The sequence below is a fragment of the Oncorhynchus tshawytscha genome, linkage group LG05, assembly GCF_018296145.1.
Source record: "Oncorhynchus tshawytscha isolate Ot180627B linkage group LG05, Otsh_v2.0, whole genome shotgun sequence".
NCBI lineage: Eukaryota > Metazoa > Chordata > Actinopteri > Salmoniformes > Salmonidae > Oncorhynchus > Oncorhynchus tshawytscha.
This window is the reverse complement of record NC_056433.1, coordinates 75,116,271-75,134,880: the sequence shown is the minus strand read 5'-3', so window position 1 is coordinate 75,134,880 and position 18,610 is coordinate 75,116,271. Positions and strand designations below refer to the sequence as shown.

Sequence of the window (18,610 nt, the reverse complement as noted above, 5' to 3'; positions counted from 1 at the left end):
AAGATTATGATTGGTCAGGAAAATTTACAAACGACCCCAGTTTATAGATCCAAGTTTTTGGGACTCTGTTGTCTGCTTTTTTTGGACTGTGCTTGTCCATAACATAAATGCATCCGTTCTGAAAATATCATTTTGGATTTTTTTACATTTAATTAAGACGTTTTAGCTAGCTACTCCAGCACGGTAGGTGGCAGTACACGGGTTATAGTTCTCCATGGGGGACGACATCCCTGTCGAAGAAGAGTACGCACGGCTAGCTAGCTTAGCTAACGTTCTTTAGCTAATAAACTTCGCATTAATCAAGTACCAGCTCATCAGTACTCTCGTTCGGTTTCATACACAAGGTGAGTTGCTCTCGTGCTTGCTTCCGAATTGCATTTCAGAGCAAACTAGCTACCTAACTTGTTTGCTAACATCTGCCTAGCTAGTTATACCTGCCTGGCTAGCCCATCTGAAAGGTTGAATGCATCTAGCTAGCAACCTGGTACTTTCAATGGTTACAAATAGTTGACATTTGGATAATGTAATCGTTTTATGGTTTATTGCATTGCATAACAAAATAAGTGTCAATGTTTGTATACTTAGCTATCTTTAAAACTTTTCTTGCTGACCTTGGGGTTATATCCTCAATCTATTTTTATACCATACAAAAATATAACCGCAACGATTTTGAGTTACAGTTCATATATGGAAATCAGTCAATTGACAAATTTAATTAGACCCTAATCCATGGATTTCACATGACTGGACAGGGGAGCAGCCATGAGTGGGCCTGGGCCCACCCACTGGGGAGCCAGGCCCAGCCAAACATAATTATTTTTTTCCCCACAAAAAGGGCTTTATTACAGAAATGAATACTCCTCAGTTTCATCAGCTGTTCGGGTAGCTGGTTGCATGTGGCCTGAAGTTGTGACTGGTTGGTCGTACTGCCAAATTCTCTATAATGTTGGAGGTGGCTATGGTAGAGAAATTAACATTAGATTCTCTGGCAACAGCTTTGGTGGACATTCCTGCAGTTAGCATGCCAATTGCATGCTCCCTCAACTTGACACATCTGTGGCATTCTGTTGTGTAACAAAATTACACATTTGTGGCCTTTTATTGTCTCCAGCACAAGGTGCTGTGTAATGCTGTTTAATCAGGTTCTTGATATGCCACACCTGTCAGGTGGATGGATTATCTTGGCAAAAGAGAAATTCTCACTAACAGGGATGTAAACAAATTTCTGCACAATATTGGAGAAATAAGCTTTCTGTGCGTATGGAACATTTCTGGGATCTTTTATTTCAGCTCATGAAACCAACACTTTACAAGTTGCGTTTTATATTTTTGTTCAGTGTATATATATAAAACAAGTCCTTGATTTTTCTCATATTTCTAGGATATTGACACCAGTCTACTACAATGGAAGTCCTAATGCATCACCTTCAGCAGAGAATCTTACCCCACCTGCCCAGAGCCTTCACCACTCCTTGTAAGAGCCATTCAAGCTGTGCTGCTGGACATTCCCCAAATCCAACCCCCATTGGCTCCATCTCCCGACCTAGCACACACCTTCCCCTAGTATCCCGCCTCTTCCAGCCCTCCAACCTGCGTGATGTGGGGCAGGAGAGTCGTGCTCAGGGGGAGATGACCTGCAAGAGCCAGAGACTGATGCAGCAGGCAGGTCTCATCCACCCTTCCAACCCTGGCTGCTACTACTACCTCCCAGCCACAGTGCGCTCCATGGAGAAGCTGGTGAGGCTGATCGACCAGGAGATGCAGAGGATCGGTGGGCAGAAGCTGGACATGCCCAGCCTGTGCTCTGCGGAGCTGTGGAGACGCAGCGAGCGCTGGGACCTGATGGGAAAAGAGCTGTTCCGCCTGAGGGACCGCCACGGAGCTGAGTACTGCCTGGGCCCCACCCATGAGGAGGCAGTGACAGAGCTGCTGGCCTCCCAGGGAACCCTGTCCTACAGACAGCTGCCTCTAATGCTTTACCAGGTAAAGGCTACAGTATTGCACCAGATTAAACCTTATTCATTAGTTTATTCAGAGTGGGGCTTCTTTCTTCTTATTGTACACTTGGGTTTATATTATAATGGTATTAAACTGATGTATGTTAAATTTGTCTATGCAGATGACCCGCAAGTTCCGTGACGAGCCAAAGCCTCGGTTCGGGCTGCTACGGGGGCGGGAGTTCTACATGAAGGACATGTACACATTTGATGTGAGTGAAGAGGCTGCCTACCACACGTATGAGTCTGTATGTCAGGCTTACAACCGTCTCTTCTCCCGGCTGGGCCTGCGCATTGTTCAGGTCCAGGCAGACACAGGGAAAATCGGAGGTAAACTCTCCCACGAGTTCCAGCTCCCAGCAGACATCGGAGAGGACAGACTACTGGTCTGTGGGAGCTGCTCCTTCTCTGCCAATGTGGAGACCATGGAACCAGGCCGGACTGACTGCCCACAGTGCCAGGCAGGCACACTGGTGGAGTCCAAGGGCATAGAGGTGGGTCATACATTCTACCTTGGCACCAAATACTCCCACATATTCAATGCCACCTTCAATAACACCCAGAACAAGCCTGCTGTCACTGAGATGGGCTGCTTCGGGCTGGGGGTGACCCGGATCCTTGCTGCCGCCATAGAGGTGATGTCCACAGAGGAGGCTATCCGCTGGCCTGGGCTACTTGCCCCTTACCAGGTCTGTGTTCTGCCCCCTAAAAGGGGCAGTAAGGTGGATGAGGTGGCTGGTTTAGCTGAGGAGGTGGCTCTTTCTCTGGGGGAGGCTCTGCCCAGCCTAAGAGGTGAGGTGGTTCTGGATGACCGCACACAGATGACCATTGGTAAGAGGCTGAAGGATGCCAGTCAGCTTGGATATCCCTACGTGGTGGTATTGGGGCAGAAGGCTACAGAGGAGATACCCAGGTTTGAGGTGATCTGTCAGCAGACTGGTGAGACTATGTTCCTCAGTAGGGATGGACTGGTAGACCTACTCAAACGAGTGGAGACAGTCTGAGTTGGACTGATCTTGACCTGGAACTGGACTAAACTATTGAACTCTGGAACTCTATTGCTCCTCTGAAATGGCATGCTTGTGGTTGGGTGGGATGATACACGGTAAAGAGGCTACTGCTCAACAGCCCTATACCTACTAAGGCCAATCTAAGTCTGATGCAAACTGAGCTGGAATGAAAGCTATTATTACACTGTTATTATGGACATGTATGTGTGGGGTAGGGTGGAAGTAGCCCTTGATCATGACTCTCAGTTCCATTACATTACACATACAGTTGTCGGAAGTTTACATACACCTTAGCCAAATATATTTAAACTCAGTTTTTCACAATTCATGACATTTAATCCTAGTGAAAATTCCCTTTCTTAGGACTGTTAGGATCACCACTTTATTTTAAGAATGTGAAATGTCAGAATAATAGTAGTGATATTTCAGCTTTTTTTCTTTCATCACATTCCCAGTGGGTCAGAAGTTCACTCAATTAGTATTTGGTATCATTGCCTTTTAAATTGTTTAACTTGGGTCAAATGTTTTGGGTGGCCTTCCACAAGCTTCCCACAATAAGTTGGTTGAATTTTTGGCCAATTCCTCCTGACAGAGCTGGTGTAACTGAGTCAGGTTTGTAGGCCTCCCTCCTTGCTCGCACACGCTTTTTCAGTTCTGCCCACAAATGTTCTATAGGATTCAGGTCAGGGCTTTGTGATGGCCACTCCAAAACCTTGACTTTGTTGTCCTTAAGCCATTTTGCCACAACTTTGGAAGTATGCTTGGGGTCATTGTACATTTGGAATACCCATTTGCGACCAAGCGTTAACTTCCTGACTGATGTCTTGAGATGTTGCTTCAATATATCCACATCATTTTCCGTCCTCATGATGCTATCTATTTTGTGAAGTGCACCAGTCTTTCCTGCAGCAAAGCACTCCCACAGCATGATGCTGCCACCTCTGTGCTTCATGGTTGGGATGGTGTTTGTTTTTTTCACATCAAAATACATTCATCTCTAGGAGACAGAACATCTCCTTCCTGAGGTATGACGGCTGTGTGGTCCCATAGTGTTTATACTTGCATACTATTGTTTGTACTTGCATACTATTGTTTGTACAGATGAACGTGGTACATTCAGGCGTTTGGAAATTGCTCCCAAGGATGAACTGAGACTTGTGGAGGTCTACAATGTTTTTCTAAGGTCTTGGCTGATGTCTTCTGTTTTTCCCATGATGTCAAGCAGAGGCACTGAGTTTGAAGGTAGACCTTGAACTACATCCACAGGTACACTTCCAATTGACTCAAATGATGTCAATTAGCCTATCAGAAGCTTCTAAAGCCATGACATAATTTTCCAAGCTGTTGAAAGGCACAGTCAACTTGTATGTAAACTTCTGACCCACTGGAATTGTGATAGTGAAATAATCTGTCTGTAAAAAATTGTTGGAAAAATTACTTGTCATGCACAAAGATGTCCTAACCGACTTGCCAAAACTATAATTTGTTAACAAGACATTTGTTGAGTGGTTGAAAAACTAGATTTAATAACTCCAACCTATGTAAACTTCCGACTTCAACTGTAAGTCAATTGGACGAAGGCGTCTTCTGTACGAGGAAGTTTTGTTAAGAGCCGCGAAGCTCGGTCTGAACATTAACACGGATCGCTTGCGGTACGGTTTTGGAAGCATACGGACCGTCGCTTTCATATCAGCAAGGAAAAAATAAATCCATGAATAAAGGTTAAATTGATGCACACCTTTTATAAGGTTAGGGTTCCCGCATGGTCATATTTCCATGTTACAGAAAACAGATGGAAGACAGTGGACTACCTGTGCTAATTAGCTATCTGAGTCTCCGAACACCTGTGTGTAAGTGGAAGATGGACGCCACAAACGTGTTGTCATTTAAAAATACTGTCAACTGCAACTGTTAAAACCGGTCAAGACAGTGTACTGTAAGTGTGTATTTTGCATTTGTGAAATAATTTGATGTGATATGAAAGTAGAGGGATTTAGGTTTCTAGAACCGTACCGCAATTGAGAATCGATTCACATTAAGATGGAGTATTTGGCTGTTTAGGCTTCCAGAGCCAATTCACCCTTTTAAATAGAACATTTAAATCCGTGGACTAAGAAGTCCTTTAGTCCAATATTGGGCCGGTGGAAGAGGATCAATAATTATTCTCAAATTACATTGGTTCATTAGTCATTTGTGATGTCTGTCATTAAAAATATTTTTTCATCCGGACTCGGTCAGATACAGAAACACGAGTCATAGACACACATTGCAGCGGAACAATTGAATCAAAGCTCTAACTGTTCCCCCTACGGAAGCGTTTTGATATTGCACCGCAACGTTCACGTGTAAACAACTTGTAAGATTTTGTTCTACATACTTTATGTAGACTTATTTATTTTCGTACGTGTCGCTTCAGTAGTTAATACTAAGAAACCGTAATTCGGCAACTAGTTTAATCTTCAAATACATCCACCCTATTTGGAGTGAATATGGCTTCACTATCACAACAGGGCGATGATAGCGACGATGGCATGGACGACTTTATGGAGAAATTCAAGAAAGAGAAATATAGCAACGCCTTTTCCGAGAAGAACTGGGAAGAGGTAGTAAAGACATGTAACTAGCTACATCTCTACAAACACGACTGATATAGCACTGACAGTTTTCAGTCCTTGAAGTGATGGCTAGCTAACGTTGGCTAGCTAACCAGTCATATCTAGCCATCTATGGATGGGCGCTAACGACAAATGTTAGCTAGCTAGAATACTATTAAAGATTTGTTTAAATGGCTAAATCATTTTGATATAAAACAGTTTTTTTTTTTACATTTTGTCATACTGCCAGTCTCATTGATTGGCTAGCTAGGAAGTTATGGTAGTTACTGGCGAAGAGTCGTGCACACAGCTATGCCCATGGTTTCCAGAGGCCACAGGCTTTACTACCTCTCTCATTCATTGCACTGCCCTGCAGGAGTTCGATAAGGTGCCTATGTTCATGAAGACGGCGCCTGATGAGATTGACCCCATGAAACACCCGGAGCTGGCTGCTATTCAGTCCATCATCCACGACGATGACAGACCACTAGAGGGTATGGTAGCCATTGCTGTACTTTTTTTCCACTCCTGAGGAATGAATTGGCTGTCCCAACCAAACCCAGAGTCGATGGTTGTTTCCTTATTTCTACTTAGAGCAAGCCGAGAGCCTGAAAGATGAGGGGAACGACTACTTCAAAGAGAAGAACTACAAGAAAGCTATAGTGTCCTACACAGCTGGACTGAAGAAGAACTGCAGTGACTCTAATGTCAATGCCATCCTGCTCACTAACCGAGCGGCAGCACACTTCCACCTGGGTACAGACCTGTTCTTAGAACCTACCCATCTGAAGATCTCATATTGGTCTGGGATGTTTGTTGCAGCCACTCTCTCTTCTTGCCTTGCAGGTAACATGCGCTCTGCACTGAATGATTCTGTCGCTGCAAAGAAGTTTAAACCAGACCACCTCAAAGCATTAATTAGAGGTTTGTCCATAGAATAAACATCACATTTGACTATTCTACTGGAAGACACATCTAGACACTGAACATTTGCTATGAGACAAATGCTGTATGCATGACTCTTCTCTCTCATTCTCCTGCTGTGTGACTGTCTGTGCAGGTGCCTCGTGTTGTATGGAGCTGAAAAAATATACAGATGCCCTGCTGTGGTGTGAGGAGGGGCTCAAGCTGCAGCCCACAGACAAGAAGCTACTGGAGCTGAGAGCTACAGCAGATAAACACAAGGTATATTACAGGCCTTAATATGGTCTTGACTCCTTTCTGTTGTGGAGTCCAGTCCATATTTTAGATGAACCTATGCTGAAATGGTTGTATTTGTGGTTAAGAGAGCAGCAGAGAGAGATGCCAGGAAGGCGAAGGTTAAAGAAAAGAAGGAGCTCAGTGAGAGAGAGGCTCTGCTGGCTGCTATAAAGGTGAGTAAGATCATAGTCACACAAGACGCGCATCCGACCACATGATTCCTTCATAAGGAGGGTTGACAAGGGAACTGCAGCATGGCAATACATAGTTTTTATGACACACATGCTTTACAGGGGCGTGGCATCAAGTTACTGAAGCCTAAACAGCGTCCTAAGCGCAGCTCTGACAGTGACGATGATAATAGAGGCCCCTCTAGAGCCATGGCAGGCCTGGACCTGGACGGTCTGTGTTCTGTGGAGGCCACAGGGGCCACGGTGTTCCTGGATGAACAGGGTGTCATGCATTGGCCAGTCCTATTCCTCTACCCCGAACACCAACAAACAGACTTCATCTCAGCCTTCAGTGAATCCTCCAGGTATGATTATCTCTCCTCTCTCAACAGAATGTGGGGTTGGAAGGGTCTACATAAAATGATAGTGTTGGTTTATAGATCTGAGAAATCATCCAACCCAATACTCTACAAGATGTCTAAAGTAGAACCAACATTACATTGCTGATGACCAATAACACTCGAAATAATACAGATTTTATAAACTGGGTGGTTCAAGCCCTGAATACTGATTGGCTGACAGCCGTGGTATATCAGACCGTATACCACGGGTATGTTAAAACATACATTTTTGCTTTAATTACATTGGTAACCCCTTTTTATAATAGCATTAAGGCTCCTCAGGTGTTTTTGGTGTATGGCCAATATACCACGACTAAGAACTGTGTCCAGGCACTCTGCGATGAATCTTGCCTAAGAACAGCCCTTAGCTGTTGTATATTGGACATATACCACACCCCCCCATGCCTTATTGCTTAAACACAACATTGGCTTTTTTTAGCTTTCTTGATCACCTGACTCTCATGTTTGGAGAGGAACTCCCACCTTGGGACACTAACCGGAAGTACTCTCCCCAAAACCTCCAGGTCAGTAGTTTTTACTTTGCTTTATTGGTTTCATTGAACAGTTTTGGGGTTATATCCTCTCTCTGAAATTGTTTTCCTTAGTTGGTTCTATTTTGCCATTCTGACTCCTTAGCTATTCTTTGAAGACCACGAGAAAGAGTCCTTATATCAAGTCAATCCAGAGACGCCTCTCATTAAAATCCTTCAGCATAAAAGGTACGGAATGTATTTTTTTCTCACTTGTTTGAACTCACTTGTGTACTGTGACTTGCTAATTGCTTTCTCATGGCTGATCTTTCCTGCTTTCTTTGACAGGTGTTTTGTAAAAGCAGGAAGTCCCAGCTTTGTCATTCTGGTAAATGGGTCGCCGTTTTGCGAGAAGTTCTTATCAGAAAGGAAAACCATTCGACTGTAATGACACCTCATTAATCAGCCTAGACCTGTCAATCTCAGACTACAGACTCTTTCTCACCAATCGGAAATGACTGCACTCCTCTCCACTCCCTGCCCAAAGTATATGTAAAAGTGTAGATTTTTCTATTTAAGAGCAGAGATTAATGTTATGTTTGGGAGCCTTTACATTGTTCCAGATATCTCCAACATACTATGTGATTGGCAAGATTGCAGTGTTCATTACTGTATGTATAGATCAAATTCTACATCAGTGTCAATCCGGGAACCTGTCATAAAATCTGTTATAATTAAGTCACCATGTCACTTACTAAAAGGCCTTACAACAAAGAATTGGAATTTGTTTGTGTCATTTCCTTTTCACTGTCAATAACATACTATGATTGTGAAAGCCAAGCCAACCCATATGTTACACATGTAGTTGACAAGACTCAATCTGACTAAACCAGCTTTTCTTGCCATGTAAGAACATTTTCCAGCTGCTTGTGTGTTACAGTGCACCGTAGTACCCAAGCAGCATTACGCAGTAAGCTGGCTGGCTTTATGAAAATACTCTTTTTATTTTCAGGTCTGTAGAAAATACCTGGGACAGGTTAAACCAATAAGCTTTAGAACAGTGTTTCCCAAACTCGGTCCTCGGGACCCCAAAGGGTGCACGTTTTTTTTATTTTAAATTTTGCACAAGCACTACTCAGCGTATTCAACTAATCATCAAACGTACATTATTTGTATCCGCTGTGTAGTGCTAGGGCAAAAAACGAAATGTGCACAGAGTTTTGGAAACAACTTTAGAATTATCACCATTGTTGGGACGGTATGGTTCATCATTAAAATGTTAGGTGTGTCCTCATTGCTTCCTGAATGTCTCAGATCAGCAGTTTATTTGTCTTATATAAACTCCTTGGATGACTGATGCACATTCAGTTTGAGTTGATTCAAGCAAGACAAAATAGGCAGAAACAGGGATTCCAAAAAAGCAGTTGTGCACAGATGTATTTTACCATTTCACTTTAGAACATTGCATGATTAGTAAAGTATTTTGCCACAAGGCAAGCTCCTCATTGGAACGAAGAAACAGTAAAATAACACTCTTCCTGTCATATTGGGAACACTAAAGAAAAGGAACCCGGCTGTTCAATCAGTGCTTGTCCTTTGCTAGTTCTCTATCATTAGACACCGCTCAAATGGACATAGACTTGGCCAGTGGTCTCTTCCTGGCTGGCTGGTTGGGTTGCACAGTCTTCAGAAGCCTCCTGACCAGCTCTAGCCTGCCCCTGCTGATCAGAGCCCTGGAGAGCTCGGTCACCTCCCCGGTGTGTGCCCTGCACAGGCTTCTCAGCTCAGCCTGCACCGCGTCCTCTGGGTACCTCTCCTGGGCTCTCCGTACCCACACCTCCAGCTGGGTGAGGGAAGGGCCGGGGTCAGAGCCACTCTGAGTGAATAGCCCCAGCAGGGCCTCCAGGAGGCAGCGTAGAGCCATGGTGTCCCTGCTGCCAGGACGCTCCAGATCCAGGGCCCTCTTGAAGCAGTCGGCTGCGTTCTGTTCCTCGCCCTTCAGCAGCAGACAGCGCCCCCGGAGGAGGTGGAGATCTGGGAGGCTGTCCCCCGGGTCACACTGCAGGGCTTGAGAGAGGGACACCAGGGCTCTGTTTAATGCCCCCTCATCCACAAGCAGGCTCTCCTGAAGGGCATCCACACCCATGTAGTAATACACCTGGTAAGAGACACAGATGTATTATACTGTGTAGTAACACACCTGGTAAGATACTGTACTGTGTGGTGATACACCCATAGGCAAACAAATGAATGCAGGTGTTACTATCACAGCAACACAATGACACATTACTGTATGTCTCACTGGATATTCTGTTTTTCTTGACAAGTTACTGTTGATCTTTCACTTACACAGCTTATTTCTACGTGCCTGGTGTGACTGCTGTCAAAGTGCTTGCAGTGTCTTGTCAAACAGCAGAAAGCAGCACACACATCCCCACTCACCTGTCCCATCTCCAGGTGTGTGCGTAGACAGGGGCGAACACTCAGCACCTTCTCCAGGTCTGCCTTGGCCTCAGTCAGGCTATGTCTGTCAGGGAGCCCACCCTGTCCCTGTTTAGCCCTCTCAAGATCCCTCACATATGCCATCACATTGATCTGAGAATAAAAGCATGTCTGTTTATGTAAATGTTTGTATTCTGTGATTGTCATGTAAGTCCATCCCTGCGAGTGTCATGTAGTTTAGATGTACTATTTGGTTTAGTATTAACATTATTGAAGTGACATTTCATATTACAGTTGTGTCAAGTGTTAAACTGATTTGAACATTGTGTTTAGACATGTTAGGGTTACTGTAGTGTACCTTGGCACGGGTGCAGTAGGCCTGCCAGTTGAGTTCAGGGTCAGGCAGCACATTGAGGGCCATGTTACAGATCCCTGTGGACATCTCATGTTTTCCCAGCAAATAGAACACCTTGGCCAGCTGGTTCAGGATGAACACATCGTCTGCAGCTAGTTTTATGGCCTGCAGGGGACAATCAATATTACATTCGGTTTTACAATAACCTAAAGAGTGACAGGGCTATGCTCTCTTTTTAAAACCTGGCAGGTGCATAACAACCTATAACCCTGCATAAGGGCTTATGAAAAGTTTTCAACCCTGCAGAATAACTGAGGGCAGACACGGTAGTAGACTTCTTGAGCTGGCGCCAAGTTTATAGCCCTTTATACAGTAGGTGATGAGGAAGCAGACATCCGCTAATCATTTTGCAAATGTTCATGAAACAACGTCATCTGAATGCCTCTGGCAGCTGTGAGGATTATGATGCCACTAAGCAGTCATTAGAAGCATTAAAAGCAAGAGTCAAGTCCCTAGGGCTTTGCTTTGGCTTTAAGGCTTGTTCTAGTTTATAGTCCCACTTTTCTGTGAGTGAGGTACGTACAGTTCCGAAGCAGGACAGGGGGTCAGAATCAGAGTAGCCACAGTCATGTACAGACATGGGCACAGTGGAGAATTCTTCTTTCCTCTCTAACATGATGCCTATGTAGCACCAGGATAGTGCTGTGTGGGTGAGGGGGTCAGGTAGAAACATACTGAATGATTAATCAATACATTTAGGACAGTAAGACACAGCACTCATCTTGTGGGTTCAGATGGAGAGCAATCATTTCTCTCTTTCTTCCTTGTATACCTTGGTGATGTGTTTTCTCTGACCTCAGGGTCTCTGTGAGCAGCTTCAGTCCCTTGTTGTAGTGAAACAGTCTGGAGTAGTCTGAGTCCTCCTTGTTCTTTACAATATCATCTAGTCTACAAAAATAGATCAATTTGCTTTACATTGTTCTTACACATGAGCTTGGTGATATTATTTTCTCATTTATTTTCGCTGAAAAGAGTTGAAACATTCAAGACACAATTTACCTAATATAGATTGTTGCCATTTTGAAATACCAGCTTCTCTTTTCTTCTGTTGGTATCTTAAAAAAATAAGCAACATCAATATATTACTGTAGATGTGAAATGATGTTCTTCGTAAGTAATCTAACATGAGATCTCACCAGCTCTCCCCCATAGTCCAGAGCTCTGTTGTACAGGGTCAGAGAAGCGGTCAGTCTTTCCCTCCGGTCTTCCTCTCTGTCAAGCTCTATATCATAAGGATGAGCATAGGCCTGCTCTGCCAGGCACCGGGCTGCAGAAAGCCTGGACTCCGCCTGACCTGCCTGCCCAGCCTCCAGACCCATGAGCTGGGACAACTTCTCCACACACTCCCCTGCATCCAGCTCCCTCTGGAGGCGGTCGTACACGTAGCCAAGGTTGGCCCAAGCATTCAGGTTCCCCGGGTCTTCTTTACAGATGCTCATGAAGGTCTCCTCGGCCTGCTCCAGCTGGTCCAGATGGAAAGCCAGGAGACCCAGGAGGTTACGGACACCATACTGGAGGTACCTGTAATGTTTTGAAAACAATAGTCCAGTCCATATATTATTCATTGTACCAGCTAAAGGGAAATTAGAATTCCAGTTCCATGCTTTACTCCAGCACTCTTTGAGGTACCTAGCTAGTGATCAACAATGTAACTGCCAAAATAATGGAAACGCTTGAGTTAAATTAGGGATACAAAGTATATTGAAAGCAGGTGCTTCCACACAGGTGTGGTTCCTGAGTTAAATAAACAATTGACATTCCATAATGCTTAGGGTCATGAATAAAAATCTGCAGGGCACAATGGTCAATGAATAGTTTAGTGAGTATGAAAACGATGTAACCACATGCCATGGCGATCTGTCACCAGATCTCAATCCAATTGAAAACTTATGGGAGATTCTGGAGAGGAGCCTGAGACAGCGTTTTCCACCACCGTCAACAAAACACCAAATTCTGGAATTTCTTGTAGAAGAATGGTGTCGCATCCCTTCAATAGAGTTCCAGATGCTTGTCCTATTAAGACATATAACACTTTGGTGTTTCCTTTATTTGAACAGTTACCTGTATGTACACCCATGATTTCAGTAAAGTTCAATTAACAATATCAGACATCCCAAACTCCATCCTTATAACCATAAGATAATGTGTTACAATACCCAACTTCTGCCTCCAGCTCAGCCCCCAGAGAGTCCACTTTCAGCTGGGTGTCCCTCCTCCGCAGCTCCCCCGGCCCGCTGGGCTCATGGTTCAGATTGAGGTCCAGGTGGAAGTGACCTGGGATGTACGCCATGCCATCAATGAGGGACTCAATGTCCTCCTCTGTGTTGCCTTCCTTCATGGTTTTCTCCTGTTTATTAATCACATGTTTATCCAGGTAATTCATTATCTTTTACAATTACTACCTGAGACTCAAATGTCCACATACACTACTGCTGACTGTCAGAGTCAACTGGCTGTTTTCTTCTTCCTCCAGAGGCAGACTGGTAATACAGGTTAGGTTAGGGTTAGGGACTAGGGAGGGGAAGGAGTAAGTAACCTCATGCAGTGGTGTATTGTACTCCCATTCTGGCCAAGCTGGCTTAGTTGGCTACCTCCCTCTATTCTTCTCATTTGAATAGTACAGACCCCCATTTTTGTGTTTCTCTTTATGGTTTGAATATCTGACTGATAATCAGTAGGGCTATGGACTTCTTTTATGGTTCACATGTCAGCTTGGGCTTTTTACAGACTAGGAGAGTGGGTTATTGCTTTAGACGGGTGTCACAACAACAGTAGGTAGGTTGACTTTCACTCAACCTTTTTAAAACAATCTTTTAGAAGGTGCTTACATCAGCTTTTCTCTTGCCTGCTGTCTCCATGGTAATGACAGAACGTGATCCATTAGGCTAGGCATGAACAGTTTGAGAAAGAGAGTGATGCAGTTGGACAAAGAGCCCTTTGACTTGGTTCATGTGCTTAGATGAAGTATGCAGATATCCTCAATCTCAGCGAACTAAAATAAACTCTAATTGTAAACAAAGGTGATTACTCTTTCAAAACTCATACTAATATTTCAAAAAGTATTTGTTGCATTATGATCTGTCCAGTGTAGATGAGGAGTATTTATTTATGTATGGTACCACCAGTATTTATTTACGTATGGTACCACCAGTATTTATTTTTTTGCCCTTGAAGTGTTTGGCCTCTTATCACCACCAGAGGGTGGACATGCATTGATTGTATTGTATGACAAACTGAGATTGAAAGTGTTGTGTACTAACCACACTGTTGACGGAGAGCAAACATTTCATTTATTATAGTGTTGAATAAAAGTTGACTGATTTTTTAAATAAAAGCTCAAGCAATTCTTATGGTGATGGATAATGGGTAAGTAATATCTCATCTTCACAAATGATCCCAAAATAGTTCAGAATATATTTGGGCTGTGTGTGCTTTGTGAGCTGTGATTTTAGTGAACCAATTACCCTTCACTTGAATAGCCTATAGCATAGAGTTTCACCTAGGTTTGTTACGTGTCTGATCATTTTGACAGCCTGTGTTTTAGTTGGCTAAGGATGTCGTCAACAGTCTAGACATCAAACATCCGTCTAGAATGACGTCTGATTCCTGGGCCAGACTACTAATCTGTCAGAACACCAAGGTCAGTGTTGAAAGAGAGGATGTTGGGGAAGGAGGGAAAAGGGGAAGAAGGTATGGGGGAAGGAGTCTGTTCCTTACTCAGTCTGTCATGTAACCAGACAGAGAGTCAGGAGCTGTGTTCAAATACTCATACTAACCGTACAATTTGTGATGTGAATTGAGTATATAGTATGCTTATTGGTCATAGTATGGATATAATTAGTATGCCAAAAGTTCCCGGATGACATACTAAATTCAACAAAGTACGAAGTACACATGCAGTGGACACTATTTCCGTGCTTTTAGGGCCCATAATGCAATTCTTCAGAAAATGGCCGTGGCTTCATAACTTTTCAGATTTGAAGAAAATGGCGGAAAATATGCAACCGAAGTCCGACGAGAGTGCATACAAATTCATTGCTAGTTGTGACAAATGTTAAGAACATTTTATAAAATGTAATAAAGTAAGTTATCGTTACACGTTATGTTGGCTGACAATTTGTTAGCTATGCTATCCTTACGAACCGCATAGTATTACAGCAGTATGTACCTGCATGTTAGCTAGTTACCTAACGTTAGTTGGCTACTAATACATCGAACATGCCAGGCAGTATATTAACTATCTGCTATCTAACTTAACTACCCAACATTTATTGACTTGATTATTTACATCATTCTTAGCTAAGTGGTATAGTCGTTGTCACGTTGGTATGAAGAGATTTAGGAAACAGACGCAGGAATGCGTAATAGTTTTTTTATTAGGCCCCAAATTACGGCATGCAATGTAAAGGCACGGGACGAAGATCAAACAAACACATAACAAAATCACCCAAACAAAAGAGCGAGGAGTACCTCGAAAAAATAACACCCGGGACGACACCCGTAATCATTTGCGCAATCCATAAGGGCACGAAAGCCCAAAACACACAGCACAGGTACCCACACGCACCAACAGACATTGTAACAATAATCGACAGCACCATGGTGAACAAACGGCACATATATACAAATAAACTCAGCAAAAAAACAAACGTCCCTTTTTCAGGACCCTGTCTTTCAAAGATAATTCGTAAAAATCCAAATAACTTCACAGATCTTCATTGTAAAGGGTTCTGTTTCCATTGCTTGTTCAATGTACCATAAACAATTAATGAACATGCACCTGTGGAACGGTCGTTAAGACACTAACAGCTTACAGACGGTAGGCAATTAAGTGATACAGTTATGAAAATTTAGGACACTAAAGAGGCCTTTCTCCTGAATCTGAAAAACACCAAAAGAAAGATGCACTTGGTCCATGCTCATCTGCGTGAATGTGCCTTAGGCATGCTGCAAGGAGGCATGCTGCAAGGAGGCATGAGGACTGCAGATGTGGCCAGGGCAATAAATTGCAATGTCCGTACTGTCAGACGCTTAAGACAGCGTTACAGGGAGACAGGACGGACAGCTGATCGTCCTCGCAGTGGCAGACCACGTGTAACAACACCTGCACAGGATCGGTAGATCCGAACATCACACCTGTGGGACAGGTACAGGATGGCAACAACAACTGCCCGAGTTACTCCAGAAACGCACAATCCCTCCATCAGTGCTCAAACTGTCTGCAATAGGCTGAGAGAGGCTGGACTGAGGGCCTGTTGTAAGGCAGGTCCTCACCAGACATCACCGGCAACAACGTCGCCTATGGGCAGAAACCCACCGTCGCTGGATCAGACAGGACTGGCAAAAAGTGCTCTTCACTGACAAGTCGCGGTTTTGTCTCACCGGGGGATTTGCGTTTATCATCGAAGGAATGAGCGTTACACCGAGGCCTGTACTGTGGAGCGGGATCGAGGTGGAGGGTCCATCATAGTCTGGGGCGGTGTGTCACAGCATCATCGAACTGAGCTTGTTGTCACCACAGGCAATCTCAACGCTGTGCGTTACAGGGAAGACATCCTCCTCCCTTATGTGGTACCCTTCCTTCAGGCTCATCCTGACATGACCCTCCAGCATGACAATGCCACCAGCCATACTGCTTGTTCTGTGTGTGATTTCCTGCAAGACAGGAATGTCAGTGTTCTGGCCATGGCCAGCGAAGTCCCCGGATCTCAATCCCATTGAGCACGTGTGGGACCTGTTGGATCGGAGGGTGAGAGCTAGGGCCATTCCCCCCAGAAATGTCCAGGAACTTGCAGGTGCCTTGGTGGAAGAGTGGGGTAACATCTCATAGCAAGAACGGGCAAATCTGGTGCAGTCCATGAGGAGGAGATGCACTGCAGTACTTAATGCAGCTGGTGTCCACACCAGATACTGACTGTTACTTTTGATTTTGAGCCACCCCCTTTGTTCAGGGACACATTCTATTTCTGTTAGTCACATGTCTGTGGAACTTGTTCAGTTTATGTCTCAGTTGTTGAATCTTGTGTTCATACAAATACAAACACATGTTAAGTTTGCTGAAAATAAACAGTTGACTTTGAGAGGACGTTTCTTTTGTTGCTGAGTTTACAATCAGTGGGAATAGGGGCCAGGTGTACGCAATGAAAGTGCCAGAGGGATCCGTGACAGTAACCTCCCCCCCCACGATCACAGGAACCCAGTGCAGGACCCGGTGCAGCTGCCAAAGTTGCGTCGTCGTCGGATGGGCCAGTTGTCGCTGCTGAAGTCATCTGCGCAAGGGCACGACAGCCCAAAACACACAGCACAGGTACTCACACGCACCAACGAGCACCATGGTGAACAAAGGGCACATATATACAAATACAATCCTTGGGAATAGGGGCCAGGTGTGCGCAATGAAAGTTCCAGAGGGATCCGTGACAGTCGGGCGATTCAATGGCTATCTACTCTGATTTCAGAGCACTCTTGCGCAGCATAACTGCTGAATTTATGAATGCTCAACACCCGTTGAATATGGCCAGTGTCAGTAAACGTTGGACAAAAATCTGTAATTTAAATGTTGCCAGCAGCACAGTTATAGTCACCAACGCTCTGGATAACATGAAAACAGCCTAACCAGCTCTTCTAGGGCAAGTAAAATGGTCAGAGTGAGTTGTTCTCTCATTTGTTTTTGTGGAAGTAGATAGCCAATATTAGCCAGTTAGCTTGGGTCCTTGACTGCCGTTGAACGCTCAACCCTACTCCTCGGCCAGAGCATCCAGTGTGCGCTCCGAGAGCCAAACACTCTGAATTTATGAACGGACAATCTGACAATGCTCTGGATTTACAAGCACCCAGAGCACACTCTGGCACTCCAGATTGATTTTACAAACACACCCGGAATCGTAAAATGTTTAGTTGGGTGCTTGACTGTCAAGCAAGCAAGAGGTTGCATAACAACAGCATCAACTTCCAGGCCAAGTTCTAGTACACTCAACTGAAACGATACCGTTTGTTTCCAGTAAGAGTTTCATGGGGTTTCATTTACATATGGTACAGTAGTTATCTTCTGTAGTTGATATGTTGTCTGTGGAACATATTTGTTGTTTATTAAAGTAAACAAGTAATGATGGACTATCATTTCTCTTAGTTTATTTGAGCTGTTCTTGCCATAATATGGACTTGGTATTTTACCAAATAGGGCTAGGGCTACCTTCTGTATACCACCCCTACCTTGTCACAACACAACTGATTGGCAACACACACAAAAATCCACAAATTAACTTTTAACAAGGCACACCTGTTAATTGAAATACATTCTAGGTGACTACCTCATGAAGTTGACTGAGAGAATGCCAAGAGTGTGCAAAGCTGTCATCAAGGCAAAGGGTGGCTACTTTGAAGAATACTGAAATATAGTTTGATTTGTTTAACACTTCTTTGGTTACTACATGATTCCATATGTGTTATTTCGTAGTTTTGATGTCTTCACTATTATTCTACAATGTAGAAAATCGTCAAAATAAAGAAAAACCCTGGAATGAGTAGGCGTGTCCAAACTTTTGACTGGTACTGTATACATGATTTTGTGCGGGGGGTGTTGAATTGTGAATATTTTCACATTTCTCCGCACAACTGTTGCCATGGTATTCACCCTTCCTCAGGTGCCAGCGCATAGTTACATAATATGAAAATTGCACGTCATTTTCTGAGTGGTAAGTATATTTTTCTTTTTAACATTCCATTTTTTACTTTATCAGCCCCATAGAAGCCTCCTAAAAACTCAGAATGGCAGAGAACTGGAGAGATGTTAACCCCTAATAATCCTCTAAGAGACGTTCCCATTGGAGGATTGTGATGTGTGTCCAATATACTTTTTGGTGTTGGGAAACTAAGCCCCAGTTAGCCCAGTTATTTATCATCTTAACGAGG

The 18,610-nt window shown here is 43.9% G+C and overlaps 3 protein-coding genes across 6 annotated transcripts; 2 read left to right on the top strand and 1 right to left on the bottom strand.

Moving 5' to 3' along the window:
• The first annotated feature begins 104 nt into the window (after positions 1–104).
• pars2 (prolyl-tRNA synthetase 2, mitochondrial) lies at positions 105–3,320 on the top strand. Its single transcript, XM_042322356.1, has 3 exons — positions 105–344; positions 1,382–1,983; positions 2,120–3,320. Exons 2-3 carry the CDS (start codon positions 1,405–1,407, stop codon positions 2,999–3,001), a joined length of 1,461 nt encoding a protein of 486 aa, XP_042178290.1. The 5' UTR covers positions 105–344; positions 1,382–1,404; the 3' UTR covers positions 3,002–3,320.
• A 1,169-nt stretch (positions 3,321–4,489) lies between these two features.
• ttc4 (tetratricopeptide repeat domain 4) lies at positions 4,490–8,617 on the top strand. 2 transcript variants are annotated; one of them, XM_024414836.2, is made up of 10 exons: positions 4,490–4,943; positions 5,978–6,095; positions 6,196–6,357; positions 6,448–6,525; positions 6,662–6,786; positions 6,888–6,974; positions 7,095–7,336; positions 7,812–7,896; positions 8,009–8,091; positions 8,191–8,617. In XM_024414836.2, the coding sequence occupies exons 2-10, from the start codon at positions 5,996–5,998 to the stop codon at positions 8,288–8,290; spliced, it is 1,062 nt and encodes a 353-aa protein (XP_024270604.1). In that variant the 5' UTR covers positions 4,490–4,943; positions 5,978–5,995; the 3' UTR covers positions 8,291–8,617. The 2 variants fall into 2 exon arrangements, with proteins under 2 accessions (XP_024270604.1, XP_024270603.1); XM_024414835.2 differs by lacking the exon at positions 4,490–4,943 and adding an exon at positions 4,982–5,610.
• Positions 8,618–9,252: 635 nt separating this feature from the next.
• On the bottom strand, positions 9,253–13,182 carry ttc22 (tetratricopeptide repeat domain 22). 3 transcript variants are annotated; one of them, XM_024414837.2, is made up of 8 exons: positions 12,856–13,182; positions 11,836–12,220; positions 11,699–11,754; positions 11,472–11,587; positions 11,223–11,341; positions 10,643–10,804; positions 10,285–10,437; positions 9,253–10,000 (listed from the first exon to the last, which is right to left on the bottom strand). In XM_024414837.2, exons 1-8 carry the CDS (start codon positions 13,080–13,082, stop codon positions 9,467–9,469), a joined length of 1,752 nt encoding a protein of 583 aa, XP_024270605.1. In that variant the 5' UTR covers positions 13,083–13,182; the 3' UTR covers positions 9,253–9,466. The 3 variants fall into 3 exon arrangements, with proteins under 3 accessions (XP_024270605.1, XP_024270607.1, XP_024270606.1); XM_024414839.2 differs by having other exon boundaries at positions 12,861–13,182; XM_024414838.2 differs by lacking the exons at positions 11,223–11,341; positions 11,472–11,587; positions 11,699–11,754.
• Between the last annotated feature and the right edge of the window lie 5,428 nt (positions 13,183–18,610).